Source organism: Tursiops truncatus, chromosome 20, assembly GCF_011762595.2.
Source record: "Tursiops truncatus isolate mTurTru1 chromosome 20, mTurTru1.mat.Y, whole genome shotgun sequence".
Lineage (NCBI taxonomy): Eukaryota > Metazoa > Chordata > Mammalia > Artiodactyla > Delphinidae > Tursiops > Tursiops truncatus.
Genome location: NC_047053.1, coordinates 43,776,129 through 43,789,170, shown reverse-complemented (window position 1 = coordinate 43,789,170; position 13,042 = coordinate 43,776,129). Strand labels below are relative to the sequence as shown.

Genomic DNA, 13,042 nt, shown 5'->3' with positions numbered 1-13,042 from the left:
TCAGTAGTTGTGGTTCGCGGGCTCTAGAGCGTAGGCTCAGTAGTTGTGGCGCGTGGGCTTAGTTGCTCCACGGCGTGTGGGGTCTTCCCAGACCAAGGATCGAAGCAGTGTCCCCTGCATTGGCAGGCAGATTCTTAACCACTGCACCACCAGGGAAGTCCTTGTTTTCTTATCTTAAAGAGGAGTTCTGTGCCTCGGCCCTTGAAGTTGAGCTAAGCTTATAACTTCCTAAGTCTGCAGTAGGCAGTTTGTTTTCATGGCCTCCGAGGTGGTGCACTGTGACCCTCTGCTGTGGTGTTAGCAGTTTCCCTGTTGGCAGGGAATGGTTTCTCGAGGTGCTTTAGGATTGGCTGGCAGAGCCCAAGTTAGGCAGAAGCTGGCGAAGGAGGGCTGGCTTCCCTGCTGAGATGGCAGAGCCTGGTTCCTTTCATACTGGTGGCACCTGCTCGGGCTGCTCCCAGGATTCTGAGCAGGGCACGCAGGGAGGCCTAGGTCCCCGTATTATTCGTGCTGCCACCTTCATGTTGAGCGTCCTCCTCGGGGCCCCTTGGTTCTGACTGCAGCTCACCATTGCTTTCAGGGGGAGCTCCATGTCTCTAAGCTCTTCAGCCATCCCAATATCCTGCCATATCGAGCCACCTTTATCGCAGACAATGAGCTGTGGGTTGTCACATCATTCATGGCATATGGTGAGTGGGGAAGGTGTCCTGGCAGGGATGGGTTCTAAGAACTCTGCTGTCAGCTTGCTCACGTGCTGTCACCCTGTGCTCCGTCCCCACGATCCTCTCCCTCAGGCTCTGCAAAGGACCTCATCTGCACACACTTCACGGACGGCATGAATGAGCTGACGATTGCTTACATACTGCAGGGGGCGCTCAAGGCCCTGGACTACATCCACCACATGGGATACGTGCACAGGTGCTTTCTTGGGCCTGTTAACCCTTTATAAGAGTGGTATCTGGGCCCACGAGCCCTCGAGTAAAGGTTGACTGAAGCTAGTGAAGCCAGAGTTTAAAGCAAGGGTCAAATCCTGCCCTTGCCTCTGCTGGGAGGGCAGAGCATTTACCCTGTCAGCGCTAAAGCTACTGACTTTCTCTTTACCGAGCAGCTTGGTCCCGAGTACGAGGGGAACACCTGACGTGGGCCTCTGCACCCCACCTTCTCCTTCCTTGGAGCACCCATACTGGGGTGTGCCCTGGAGTCAGCCCTATGCTGGGAGGCTCGGGAGAAGACAGACTGCTCTGTAGATGGTGTCCAGAAAAGCGGCTCGTGGTAGGGGAGATAATAAAACTAGGACCCCTACCTAACTCCACATACAAAGGAGCACTTCAGATAGATTAAAGGCCTACATGGGAACGATAGACTTAGATAGAAGGAAACGCGAGGAAATATTTTCATGACCTGAGGCATAACTTCTAAATGTTTTACATGCACAAAACAAGGCAAAAAATGGATGGAATTGATAATATCAAGATTAAAACTTCCTCTCCAATACAGGACACCAGGAACAAAGTTAAGAAAGGAGTTACAGCGTGGAAGGTGTTAGTTTTGTCTAAAACACACAGGAGATTAGTAACAAGGAAATTTTGTGATTCAATAAGAAAAGGATAGCAGAGCAACAGAAAGATGAGCAAAGGATGTGGAGTTTATAAAAGAAAACCTGAAAGACTAATGGTCATATGAACAGACACTCAAGTCTAGCAAGAATCAGAAAATCAAGTTAAAACAGGAGGATGTCACCTTCTACCCGTGGGACTGGCTGTAATTCAGAGGCTGGGTGAGGACCAGTGCGGTGAAGAGGTGGGTCTCCTGTCCGGGTAGTGGAAGGTGGCCCAACACAGCCAGTCGGAGTCACTTAGAACCAGGACCATCGGTGCTGCCTCTGGGTGCATACCCCAAAGAAACCCTCCCACAGGCCCATCAGGGGACATGTATGTGGACATCTTTGTTCATATTTGTGGTGATGAGAGGCAGCACGAGTGTCCTTCCTGGAAGAATGGATTAGTAAGTGTTAGACCCCACCCCAGAGTGCAGGTGGCATTTAGAAGCAACAATTAGGTGTATACAGTTGGCAGCACAGATGGGTCTTGGAAACATTACACTGAAGAATGGGCTGCATAGCACAGTACCATTAGGTCAATAGAAACCACATGAGAAAAAACAATACACTTTCGAGAATACCTACAAACAGAACGTACAGATTAAAGGCAGTAGATGGTAGAGGAAGCAGTGGTCTGTAAGCATAAAAGAGAACTTTAACAAAACATAAATAAGTTTTAAAGTCTGGTGACATGTAAATGGGGTCATGCTATTTTTTCTTTTTGTGTATGTTTGAAAATTTTCATAAAAATGCGTGTTCGTGTATATATATGTGATGTATATGCGTATAGTACACACACACACCTGCCAGGGGAGAGGGCTGACTGGGTCTAGTGTGTGAAGACAAAGGTTTGTGGTGTGAGGGGCTCCTGCTGCCCCGTGACCCCCTCCCCGCCCCCCAGGAGTGTCAAGGCCAGCCATGTTCTGATCTCAGCGGATGGGAAGGTCTACCTGTCTGGCTTACGCAGCAACCTCAGCATGATCAGCCATGGGCAGCGGCAGCGTGTGGTCCACGACTTCCCCAAGTACAGTATCAAGGTTCTGCCGTGGCTCAGCCCAGAGGTCCTCCAGCAGGTCTGTGAACTGGGTCTCAAGGGGCCCCCATTCCCCACCAGCTCGTGATTCCCCAAGGAGGCCTTCAGGAATTTCCGGGGATGGGGGTTCCCAGAGGGAGGGATTCCCTGGTGGCAGGTGGAACTGGGACGCTTCTCGCGCGGGTGTTCCACGCCCTTAGCAGCTGATCTCGTTCCCCCCCCCCCACCTGGGGAGGGTCCCAAGCTGCGCCTGAGGCTCCCTTCAAAGATGCTGCCATTTCCTGGGAAGAAGAGCGTTTGGGAAATGTTTGGCGCTCTCTACATCCCTGTCCTAAGCAGGAGCACGTCCTCCTGCTGCCACAGAGCATCAGCAAGGCATTCGTTCCTTCTAAAACAGCAGTGACCCCTCAGTAGTACAGGCGAGGAAAGTCTCCGCAGCCGGTCCCGATTTGGGGACAGGCCTTCTTTTCCTCTCCCCGGTTTTTGCTCCACTCGCTTCTTTCTCTAAGAACAATGGCCAAGGCTACAGTGTGGAGTGACCTGTGGCTCTTTTCTCCTGATTTAGAATCTTCAGGGTTACGATGCCAAGTCTGACATCTACAGTGTGGGAATCACGGCCTGTGAACTAGCCAATGGCCACGTCCCCTTTAAGGATATGCCTGCCACCCAGGTGAGCCTGCAGCCCAGGGGCTTCCTTCTGCCTTCCTGCCTGTCTGCCTTCCACAAACACTTGATGAGGAACCGCCACACGCAGGACACCAGCCTGGGATATTAAGATGAAAGACCCAGTTCTTTCCTTCAAGAGCCCCACCAGTGGGGAGATAGTTGTGTAACTGTTTACTTCTGTCAGTGGTAACTGTGGTGGTAATGGAGCCCGGGCGGGGGGGGGCGGGGGGCGGGTGTGGGCTCACAATTTCAGGCCTGGAGCCCACACACCAGGTGTCTATTTAAAACATATAAATTAAGCTAACAAAGTTTTATAGATGTATAAAATATGTTCTATATTCTTAACTTGATCCATATACCTGGAAGACCAGTTTCTAATTTAGAATTCTTAGACTTCTCAGGTTCTGTGCTACCACGTTCCAGTCAATACCTTTGCAACCTCCAGCCTGCACGTTCTGCTTCTGTTCATGCCCCTTTTAACCACCGCCCTTGGCTTCTAGGTATACATGCAGCCAGTGGCATCGTCTACCCTTGGAGACAGACCCAGGGAAGAGGGTTATCCAGGTCTTATCAAGTCCAGGAAGTGGACTTGGGTCATTTGGGCAAGGATTACCTGGGTCCCAAGTACCTGGAGCATGATCTAGACCTGAGAGGGGGTGAGGGCGGGCGTGTAGGCTCTGAGTCAGCCTCTCCCAGAACCCACAGACTGCTTGCCCTGTGGGGAGAGGAGGAGCTAGAGAACGGCCACAGGGTAGCTCTAGAGGAGGGGATCTGGGAAGGCTTCTGGGAGGAGGTGACCCTTGAGACTTGAAGGCAAATAGGAATTAACTGTGTGAAGAATGGGAACTGGAAGGAAACTCTTTTCGGCAGAGGGAGCAGCATGTGCAAAGACCCAGAGTCAAGAAAGAACAGGACCGGGGTTTCCCTGGTGGCGCAATGGTTGAGAGTCCGCCTGCCGATGCAGGGGACGTGGGTTCGTGCCCCGGTCCGGGAAGATCCCACATGCCACAGATTGGCTGGGCCCGTGAGCCATGGCCGCTGAGCCTGCACGTCCAGAGCCTGTGTTTTGCAACGGGAGAGGCCACAACAGTGAGAGGCCCGCGTACCGCAAAAAAAAAAAAAAAAAAAAAAAAAAAACAGGATCTGGGAAGAGCAGGTAGTTGTAAATGGCTGAAGTACGGGTGCTTCTGGGGGGCTGCTAGGTGACGTGGTTGGAGAAGGAAGCAAGGGCAGATCACAAAGGACTTTGCTTGTGTGCCACGCCAGGGTGTTTGGTTTCTGTCCCAAAGCATGTGGAGAATTGCTGAAGGAGTGATAGCATCAGATACATATTTTATAAAGATGACTCTCGCAGATGGATTAGTTCTGGCAGACTAGTTAGGAGGGTATGGAAATCTATCTAGGTAAGGAGTCTAGGAAGTCTAAGTAAGACAGAAACGGATGCTCAGGAAAGACTTAAAAGGCCATTTTTAGGTAAACAAGGTATGGATGCAGAAACAGCAGTGCCCAGGAGAACCTCCTGAGGTGATGGAAATGTTCTGTACCTGGGCTGTCCAGCGTGGCCGCCACTAGTCACCTGTGGCTGTGGAGCACTGTGGCCCGCGAGATTGAGGACTGGATTTTAAGCTGAATTTAAGTAAAGATAAATAGCTATGGGAGTTCCCTGGCAGTGCAGTGGTTAGGACTCAGTGCTTTCACTGCTGGGGCCCAGGTTCAAGCCCTGGTCAGGGAACTGAGATCCTGCAAGCCAAGTGGCATGGCCAAGAGCAACCAAAAAAAATCTCTGTCTCTGTCTCTGTCTGTCTCTCTCTCTCTGTCTCCCTCTCTCTCTCTCTCTCTCTCTCTCTCTCTCTCTCTCTCTCTCTATATATATATATATATGGCTACATGTGGCTGGTGGCTCCCATATTGGACAGCACAGCTCTAGAAGGATTTCCAGGTTTCTGCCTTGAACAGCTCACGAGGTCCATGAGGACAGCAGTCCCCAAGGTGGGCTGCTTTTACATGTGTGGAGTCTGAGGACTTCGGAACAGCTGCCTAGCCCGCCCCTGGGTGCACTGCTGCTGTGCAGCCCGCTGCAGTGACAGTCGGCCAGAATGAACCCCATCGGACCCACCTGGGCATGGCACACTGGGGCTGGGCTTTAAAGAAAGGACCTGGCTGCCACCTTGACCCTAGGGTGAGGGCTCTACAGTTGGAAGGATCTGATGCCTTACGAAGGGGGAGAGACTGCAAGCCCCTGCCTTCCAACCACGGCGGAGGCGGGTACTCCTTTGCAGTCCTCATTGTCAGTTTGGCCTTGCTAGGGTGTGGCTGCCAGTCCTTTGGAAAAGTCAGACTTTTTCCACTTCTTTCTTTACTTCTCCCGAATCACTCATGTGTTGGGGAAAGTATACTTGTGAAGAAACTCTATAGGCCTTCCAGGGGCCCCCTCCAGCCTAGCCCCTGGCTCTGTCCTCCCCAGATGCTGCTGGAGAAGCTGAACGGCACCGTACCCTGCCTGCTGGACACCAGCACCATCCCTGCCGAGGAGCTGACCATGAGCACCTCGCGCTCAGCGGCCAACTCTGGCCTGAGTGAGAGCCTGGCCCCCAGCCCCCCCAGGACCTCCAATGGCGACACGCCGTCCCACCCCTATCACCGCACCTTCTCACCCCACTTCCACCACTTTGTGGAGCAGTGCCTTCAGCGCAACCCGGATGTAAGGTATGTCTGCTGGGCTGGGAGTGGGCTTTGTGGGGAGCCCAGGGGGCTCTGGAGTGCAAGGCTGGGTTTGAGAGGATGCCTCTGTCCTGTAAAAGTCTGGGTTCCTGGGACGAGTCCAGAGCCCCCTCGGCAGGAGGGGTTTGCTAGGAAGCCAGCCTGGGTAGCTCTGGCTGTTGTTTCTTGGTGAGCTGAAGGAAGGAGAGGGGGCACTTGAGGGTAAGGTAGAAGCAGCAGGACTGGGGAAATCCGGGCACAGGGCTGATGCTGGTCTCTCCTCCCCTTCCTCTACAGACCAAGTGCTAGCACCCTCCTGAACCATTCTTTCTTCAAGCAGGTACAGTAGCACTTTCCCAAGGCTCCCTGGTTCTTTTTCTTGCCTGTGGTTCCAACCACCCTCAGTCCCCTTAGCTTTGGGGTCTTTAGATATTCTCTCCTCCTCCGTTCAAATCAGAGAAATGACCATGTTTCCAAAGCCCCTTAAAGGCGCTGCTCCTTCCTCCCAGAGACTCGTGGCTCCAACAGCCCATCTGTCCCTGGGCCGTGGTCCCTTGCCCCATGATGTCCTGAGACTCAAAGCAACAGCATCCACCCCCAACTCTCTCTCCTCCCCCAGATCAAGCGACGTGCCTCAGAGGCTCTGCCGGAGTTACTTCGTCCTGTCACCCCCATCACCAGTTTTGAAGGCAGCCAGTCTCAGGATCACAGTGCAATCTTTGGCCTGGTAACAAACCTGGAAGAGCTGGAGGTGGACGACTGGGAGTTCTGAGCCTCTGAAGAAGGTGCACATTCTCCATCCCAGGCTGCGTGAGCCTCCGGGACGCTTCCTGAGGGCTGGCTGCTCTCCCACCCTCCTGGGGGCAGATTGAGCAGAAAGGACATTTCTGCCAGGAGTGTTGGCTGCTTACTGACTGGGAAAGAAATTCCTGGAAGGAAACTTTTTTTTTTTTTTTTTACTGCTCCAAAGGCTTTTGAGACACGAGGGAATCCCAACAACCAGGGATTGGGAGGGGCCGGAAAGCTGACGTTCCCAGTCCTGTGAGCTCAGGTGACCTGACCTCTTCAGAAGGAATAGATGCTCTTCTGGCTGTGGCGGCTGAAGTCCAAGGCCAGGGTTTGACTCACCCACCCAGGGAACTGTGCGACTTCTTCCCACTCTGGCTCTCCTACCAGCCTAGTTGCGTCCTTCTCCCCTGCTCTCAGATCCTATAGGTCCAGAGGGGCAAGCAATAAGACTCCCCTCCCCTCGGACCTCTCCCTGATAACTGAAGGCAAGGGTATTGTTTCTTTATAAGCACTAGCTTAAGGCTAGGGCAGTCCGTCCTCCTCCCCCTTTTTGCTTGGGCCCTGACACCTGACACCTTCCCTTGGTTCATCTTTGTAGCTCATTCCTTTCCCACGAAGGGTCCATCTCACCGACTCCTGCTGGCCGCCTTGGTGCTTCCTCCAAGGGCCATAATTTTTGCCTAACCTGAGGGCCTGAGTCCTTATGCAGTGTTGGTTTCATCGCCAGAACAAATTAAAAGTTCCAGAGAATCCACTGGAGAGTGACATTGTTGTGTGTTGGCCATGCAGGCTCGGACGCGAGTCATTCCACCCCCGGTTCTGCCATCTGAGTGGTCCCACGAGTGCTTGTGGAAGCACAGCGGTGACTTCCTTCTTTAGCTAGACAGCCTCACAGCACACGTTTCTTTTAAAACCCATAATGGATTTGTCTCTTAACTATCTAACGTTGAGACGATTAATTTTAGCCTGTGGCCATCAAACTGCTTTGGGGCTGGAAAGGTCTGAGCGCTGGAGACCGGCCTCTCTGCAGGACCACTTCTGGGCCACTGGAGCCCAGGCAGAAGAGGCTCACTTTTGTCAGGAAAGGCGGTGGACGGGGTTGTTTTGGAACAGGACTCAGTGTCTCCTCACCGTTGGGACTCATACTCAAAGAGCAGGTAACCTAAGACCCGGCCCCCGCCCTTCCTGTCGTCCTGGCTGGCAGCCAGAGAGTCCAGGCCAGGGGGTGATTCTCACCTCGGGCTCCTGCGTGTGCGTCCCAGCCTGCACGCGCCCCCCAGCCGGGCCCCTTCCCCCACCAGTCTCCCCAGGTGGGTGCCCCTCTCTAGCCTGAGTACTTCAAATGTCAGATCAAGGAAGTGCCCCTCCCTCTTCCCTGTAGCTGCTTTAACCCATGAAATGCCCTCACTTTCCCTTTCCTCAGAAATTGTAACATCAGTTTTAAAAAGAAAAATAGAAAACCTCTTCCCCTGGGCAGTTACAGGGGTTGAGGGGAAGGGACTCGCACCAGCCGGGAGGGCGTGGGGAAACCTGAAACGGAGGGAGTGAGAAGGCCAGGTCACATTTATTTCCAGCCCTCTTGCCAGCTCGTTTTTTTTTTTTTTAAACCTCAAGTTCCCTTTTCTTAACACCCTCGGCAGCTTGTTTTTTTTCCCTCTGATCTGCTTGCTCCACCTTGCTGTCGGCGCCCCAAGGGCTGATTCTGTGGGGGCCTGAGGCACCAGCCAAGGCGCCCCAAGGGCTGATTCTGTGGGGGCCTGAGGCACCAGCCAAGCGCCTCAGAGAGCTTCACGTTTCTTGCATCACCATAGCCCCCTTTGAGCATCTGACGACAGGTGTGGAAGCTTGTCTGGTAAAGATGCCTGTTAACAGTTTTAGAAGTTCTCACACACCCCATCCAGGGAGTTCGGGGGGCTGCAGCTCAACCCAAACGTAAAACTTCCTCCGGAGAGGGAGGGAGGCTGAGGGGAAGAGTGAAGCACAGCCTGGGTGCCCTGAGCGAGCCAAGGGAACACCCGGGGGCTGGGGATGCCTGCTGCCCCGCTCACTGTCCTGCCAGGTGAGCACGATGAGCTGTTCTGTTCCTGACAAGGCTGTGGGCCTCGCTCTTTAGCCACTAGTTCTACTCCTGCCATCGCACGGCAGCTATGCTTAGGGCTATGCTTCGTGAAACAGCTTCCAGCTGCGACCGGGAGGTGGCTTCCCTGTGCTCCCCGCAGAGCTGAGGCTCTACCCCACAAGTGAGTGATGCTCCCTGGGACCCTTAGTGCCGTGTGCCGGAGAATCCCAGGCAGCCGGCTCGGCCTGGGGGGGCGGGGGGAGGAGGGGGGCAGTCAGGAGGCCTGGCCTTTTACGCCAGCCCTGCCGCTCCAGCTTTGTTACTTGAACGAGTCACTTTAAATCTTCAGGCCTCGCTCCCTGTGTCAAATGAGGTTTGGTTGAACCTAGGATTCCTTGTTTCAAGGATGGAGATCTCTTTCCCTGAAGGGGGTGCCGGCAGGGGCTGGGAGTTCGGGGGTGACGAAGCCCACAAAGTCCCTCCACAGAAGCGCTTTAGGACGGCAGCCTCTGGGCACCACAGCCGCAGGCTCCCGGTTTCCCTCTCTCCGGGGCGCCAAGAGAAGGCGCTGAGGGCTGGTGGCCGAAGCTGACCGAACACGGAGACCCCGGGGCCCTTCTGCGGCGCGGGCCGGGCCTCGCAGCCTCGCGTGGCCAGACCGCGTGCCCGGCCGCCCCTGCCATCTTCCTCGGCGGCCATATGGGCGCGCGAGGCGCCCCTGGCGGCGGGAGGACGAGGCGCCCGAGGGGGCGTGGGAGCCGCACGGGGACGCTGGGCGGGCCTCCGGGGCGGCCCCCGCGGGTCCTTCGTGCCGCAGGGCCCACGGAGCGGGGAAATGGAGGCAGCGAAAGGCGCGCCGGGTTATCGTTTTCCGCCGCGAGGGCCTCGTCGGGAGCGCCATTTGTCCCGCGACCCCAGTCAGCTCCACCTGGACTCGCCCCTGGCCCGAGGCCTGCGGCGCGGGTCCTCCAGCTCCGGTCCCTGCCTCTGTCCGGAGCGGGCCGACGGGGCGGCCGGTTTCGCGAGGATGGTGGGCGCCAAGGCCGAGGGGCGGTGCGGAGCGCTGGGAGAGCGGGGTCGGCGCTGGGGGCAGACAAAGGCGGGGGACGCCGAGCAAGGGGAAGACAAAGCGCAGAAAGGGGGTCGGCGGCGGCGCCGGGGCCCCGGAGGCGGCTCCGGGCGCTGCGGAGCCAATGGGCGGGCGCGGGGCGGGGGCCGGCGGGGGCGGTGCCGTAATAAGGCGGCGGCGGCCGCGGCCGCTCGGGGACCACTGGCAGCGGCGGCAGCTCGTGCCCGCGCACTCCTCGCACCCGAGGCGTTCCCCGGAGACCGACCCCCGCCCCGCGGCCCAGGCCGGGGCCCGGTGAGACCCGCGGGCGGGCCAGGGGAGGGGCCGGCATCACGCTCGTAATCCGGGCGGCCCAGGTCGGGGCTGTGGGCGCGAGGGCCGCCGCCCACGGGGTCCCGACGCCGAGCGCCTCCACCCGTCGCGCTCGCCCGTGGCCCCGAGGCCAGCGTCCGCCCTCCGGGTCCGGCCTCCAGACAGAGGCGGGGCCGAGGTCTCCTCGGCTGGACCCGCGGGAGTCCCGGGTCTGGGTTCCGGTACGCGGGATCGGGACGGAGGAGCGGGGCGCGCGGGCGGCGGCTCGGCCGGGCGGGGCGGGCGGCTCGGCCCGCGAGCGCTGTCCAGGGGCTGGGTCGGCCGAGCGAGGAGCGCCCGGGCCCCCGCGCCTCGGCCCCGAGCTGGGGAGGGTCGGGCCGGGGTCAGGCCGGGGCAGCGGATTCTGGCCGCGCCCCCCCCGCCCCCCCCAGGACCCGCCCTCTCCTGACCTCCCCTCGCACCAGGCGGGGTCCTGGTTTGCGAAGCGCTCAGGCCGCTGCGCGGAGCCCCTCCCCTAGTCACTGCCAGCTAACTGTTCTTTCCCCGACACATGGTTCCACTCAGGGACCCCTGCCCCCTGCGGAGCCGCGTGGGGGACGAGCGGGCCAAGGGGGAGGTGGGTGAGGGGCGGAAGTGGCAAGACCCAGAGCAACAGGAAATGACTTAGGGAAAGCCCCAACCGCGGTCCCCCAGCCCCTTGCCTGTAAACACCCCACCCCCACCCTGCGGGCTGGGGAAGGGCTTGTGGGGCCCTCTCAACCGACTTCCCCTTGCAGAACCCAGCGGGTGCCGCGGCTCCACACTGGGCCTCCATCGCCGCCAGCGAGCCATGTTCCAGGCTGCAGGAGCCACCCAGGCCACCCCCCCCCACGTAGGTGCTCAGCCGGGTGGGAGGGCACTCCATTCCCGCAGGTGTCTGGCCTGAGGGTGAAGGCGTGCTGAGCGGCGTGTTTGCCTGTCTCCCTTCCCCTCCTCCTGACTGTCCCTGGGATCTGGGCTGGTGATGGTCTGGGGCCCTCCTCAGCTGACCCTGCCCCGCCTGCCCTCTCCCTCAGGAAGCCAAAGGTGGCAGTGGCAGCAGCGCGGTTCAGCGCTCCAAGGTAGGGCCCTGAGGCTGGGGTGTGCGGGAGGGCGGGCTGGTCGCTGGTCAGGCCCCTGATGGGGTCTCTCCCGAAACAGTCCTTCAGCCTTCGCGCCCAGGTGAAGGAGACCTGCACTGCCTGCCAGAAGACCGTGTACCCCATGGAGCGGCTGGTGGCCGACAAGCTCATTTTCCACAACTCTTGCTTCTGCTGCAAGCACTGCCACACCAAGCTCAGGTGCGCCCTTGCCCTACCCCCGCCCTGGCCTTCCTGACCTGACCCGACCCGACCCGACCTGAGCGCAGCTGTTCTGCTTCTACAGCCTGGGCAGCTACGCGGCGCTGCATGGAGAATTTTACTGCAAACCCCACTTTCAGCAGCTGTTTAAGAGCAAAGGCAACTACGACGAAGGCTTCGGCCGGAAGCAGCACAAGGAGCTCTGGGCCCACAAGGAGGTGGACCCCGGCACCAAGACAGCCTGAGGCACCTCTCACCATCCACTCCCTCCTCCTTCCGTCGAGGGCCTGGAGCAGGCAGCGGGCAGGGTGGGAGAGAGGTTGGACCGGGCCCCGGCGGGGTCAGGGTGGGAAGGGGATGAGGCCGTCTTGCTCGGGCAGAGGGTCTTGGGGGCAGGGCTCTGCTTCGGGATTCCTTCCTTCTCCCTCAGTGGGTGGGGGGGTTAGGGAACCAGGACTGGGCTTTGCTCACCAGCCCGCTTCCTGCTGCTTCCAGCCTACCCCACCTTACCCCACGGCCCCCTGGGAAGGCCCCCCAACCCAGCTTCCCTATCTAGGTGCCTTTTCTCCAGCAAGGAGTCAGCATGCCCCCCTCAGGGTCCCAAGCTCCCTCACTGCCACCCAGGGCCCTGTGTGGCCCCCACATCTCCCCATCTACCTCTGCCCTTAGCCTGGTCCTGAGCCATGGAGACTGCAGGAAGGTGAGCCAGGATGCCCCCTGCTGGGTCTCTCCAAATGCCCACCAGGACCCAGTGGGGGAGGGGAGGGAAAGTGGAAGAGCCCCGCCCTCCTCATCCCCCCCCCCCCCCCAGGCGAGGCAGGGCATGCCCATTAGGGCTTGGGACCATCCCACACCACGGAAGCAGCAGAAGCTAAAGCACCGGCCAGGCTGAGAGCCACAGAGACTGGTGGGGAGCTGGCAGGGTCACGTTCCCCTCTTCTCCCATTTCTGCCGGTTTTGACTGTTGTAATCAACCCTGTTTTAAACACGTTTCAACAGATCCTGACTCTGTATTATGTGGCCTGATGGGGGGTTTTGTGGCAGGAAGGATACAGAGTCACCACACAGAAGTGAAGGGGGACAGGGTCAGCCCAAAGCACCCCTGGCCTTGATTGGTGGTGGGGGGCTAATGGTGATGGGTGTCAGGGGAATGAACACTGGGCAGCCTGAGAAAAGGGCGTGCGCTTCCCAGCCAGGTCTTCATACTGTCAAACCCAGAGTGTCTGATGACTGAACTCCACTTTGCCCCTCAGTCTGTGTTGCTTAAGGTCAGGCCGTCAGTGGGTAATGGTGCTGCGCCTCGCTGCACTTCAGTATGTTGGGGTACAAGACAGAATCCTTTTGCTGAGTCCTCGTCTGAGCCCCCTTTGCCCTGGAATGGTGGGAACCAACAGATCCAGCAATTTGTATCAAAGGTCTCCTAGTCTCTGTGCCCTTTCCCCATCTGTCCTCTTCCTCCTGCTTTTTCAAGCTCCAGGGAATGGGGCAGCCGTGG

At 58.0% G+C, this 13,042-nt stretch overlaps 2 protein-coding genes across 14 annotated transcripts in view; both read left to right on the top strand.

Annotated features, from left to right (window-relative positions):
* The window catches only part of STRADA (STE20 related adaptor alpha), a 29,801-nt gene extending 22,259 nt beyond the window's left edge, over positions 1-7,542 (top strand). For all 12 annotated transcript variants that reach the window (XM_033846837.2, XM_033846833.2, XM_033846835.2 and 9 more), the window contains 7 exons: positions 581-689; positions 795-918; positions 2,502-2,673; positions 3,199-3,303; positions 5,764-6,005; positions 6,297-6,339; positions 6,619-7,542. In XM_033846837.2, coding sequence (XP_033702728.1) covers positions 581-689; positions 795-918; positions 2,502-2,673; positions 3,199-3,303; positions 5,764-6,005; positions 6,297-6,339; positions 6,619-6,771 — 948 coding nt within the window. In that variant the 3' untranslated portion in view covers positions 6,772-7,542. The remainder of the gene's footprint in view (positions 1-580; positions 690-794; positions 919-2,501; positions 2,674-3,198; positions 3,304-5,763; positions 6,006-6,296; positions 6,340-6,618) is intronic.
* Positions 7,543-10,056: 2,514 nt separating this feature from the next.
* Positions 10,057-12,547, top strand: LIMD2 (LIM domain containing 2). 2 transcript variants are annotated; one of them, XM_033846842.2, is made up of 5 exons: positions 10,057-10,210; positions 11,005-11,099; positions 11,284-11,328; positions 11,408-11,547; positions 11,633-12,547. In XM_033846842.2, exons 2-5 carry the CDS (start codon positions 11,058-11,060, stop codon positions 11,790-11,792), a joined length of 387 nt encoding a protein of 128 aa, XP_033702733.1. In that variant the 5' UTR covers positions 10,057-10,210; positions 11,005-11,057; the 3' UTR covers positions 11,793-12,547. The 2 variants fall into 2 exon arrangements, with proteins under 2 accessions (XP_033702733.1, XP_033702735.1); XM_033846844.2 differs by lacking the exon at positions 10,057-10,210 and adding an exon at positions 10,234-10,449.
* The last annotated feature ends 495 nt before the right edge of the window (positions 12,548-13,042 follow it).

Excerpts from the sequence above, each read along its gene's own strand:
- LIMD2 (XM_033846842.2), top strand. The coding sequence starts at position 11,058 with ATGTTCCAGGCTGCAGGAGCCACCCAGGCCACCCCCCCCCAC. Across the intron at positions 11,100-11,283 it reads CCCAGGCCACCCCCCCCCAC|GAAGCCAAAGGTGGCAGTGG; the intron begins GTAGGTGCTCAG and ends CCTCTCCCTCAG. Across the intron at positions 11,329-11,407 it reads GCGCGGTTCAGCGCTCCAAG|TCCTTCAGCCTTCGCGCCCA; the intron begins GTAGGGCCCTGA and ends CTCCCGAAACAG.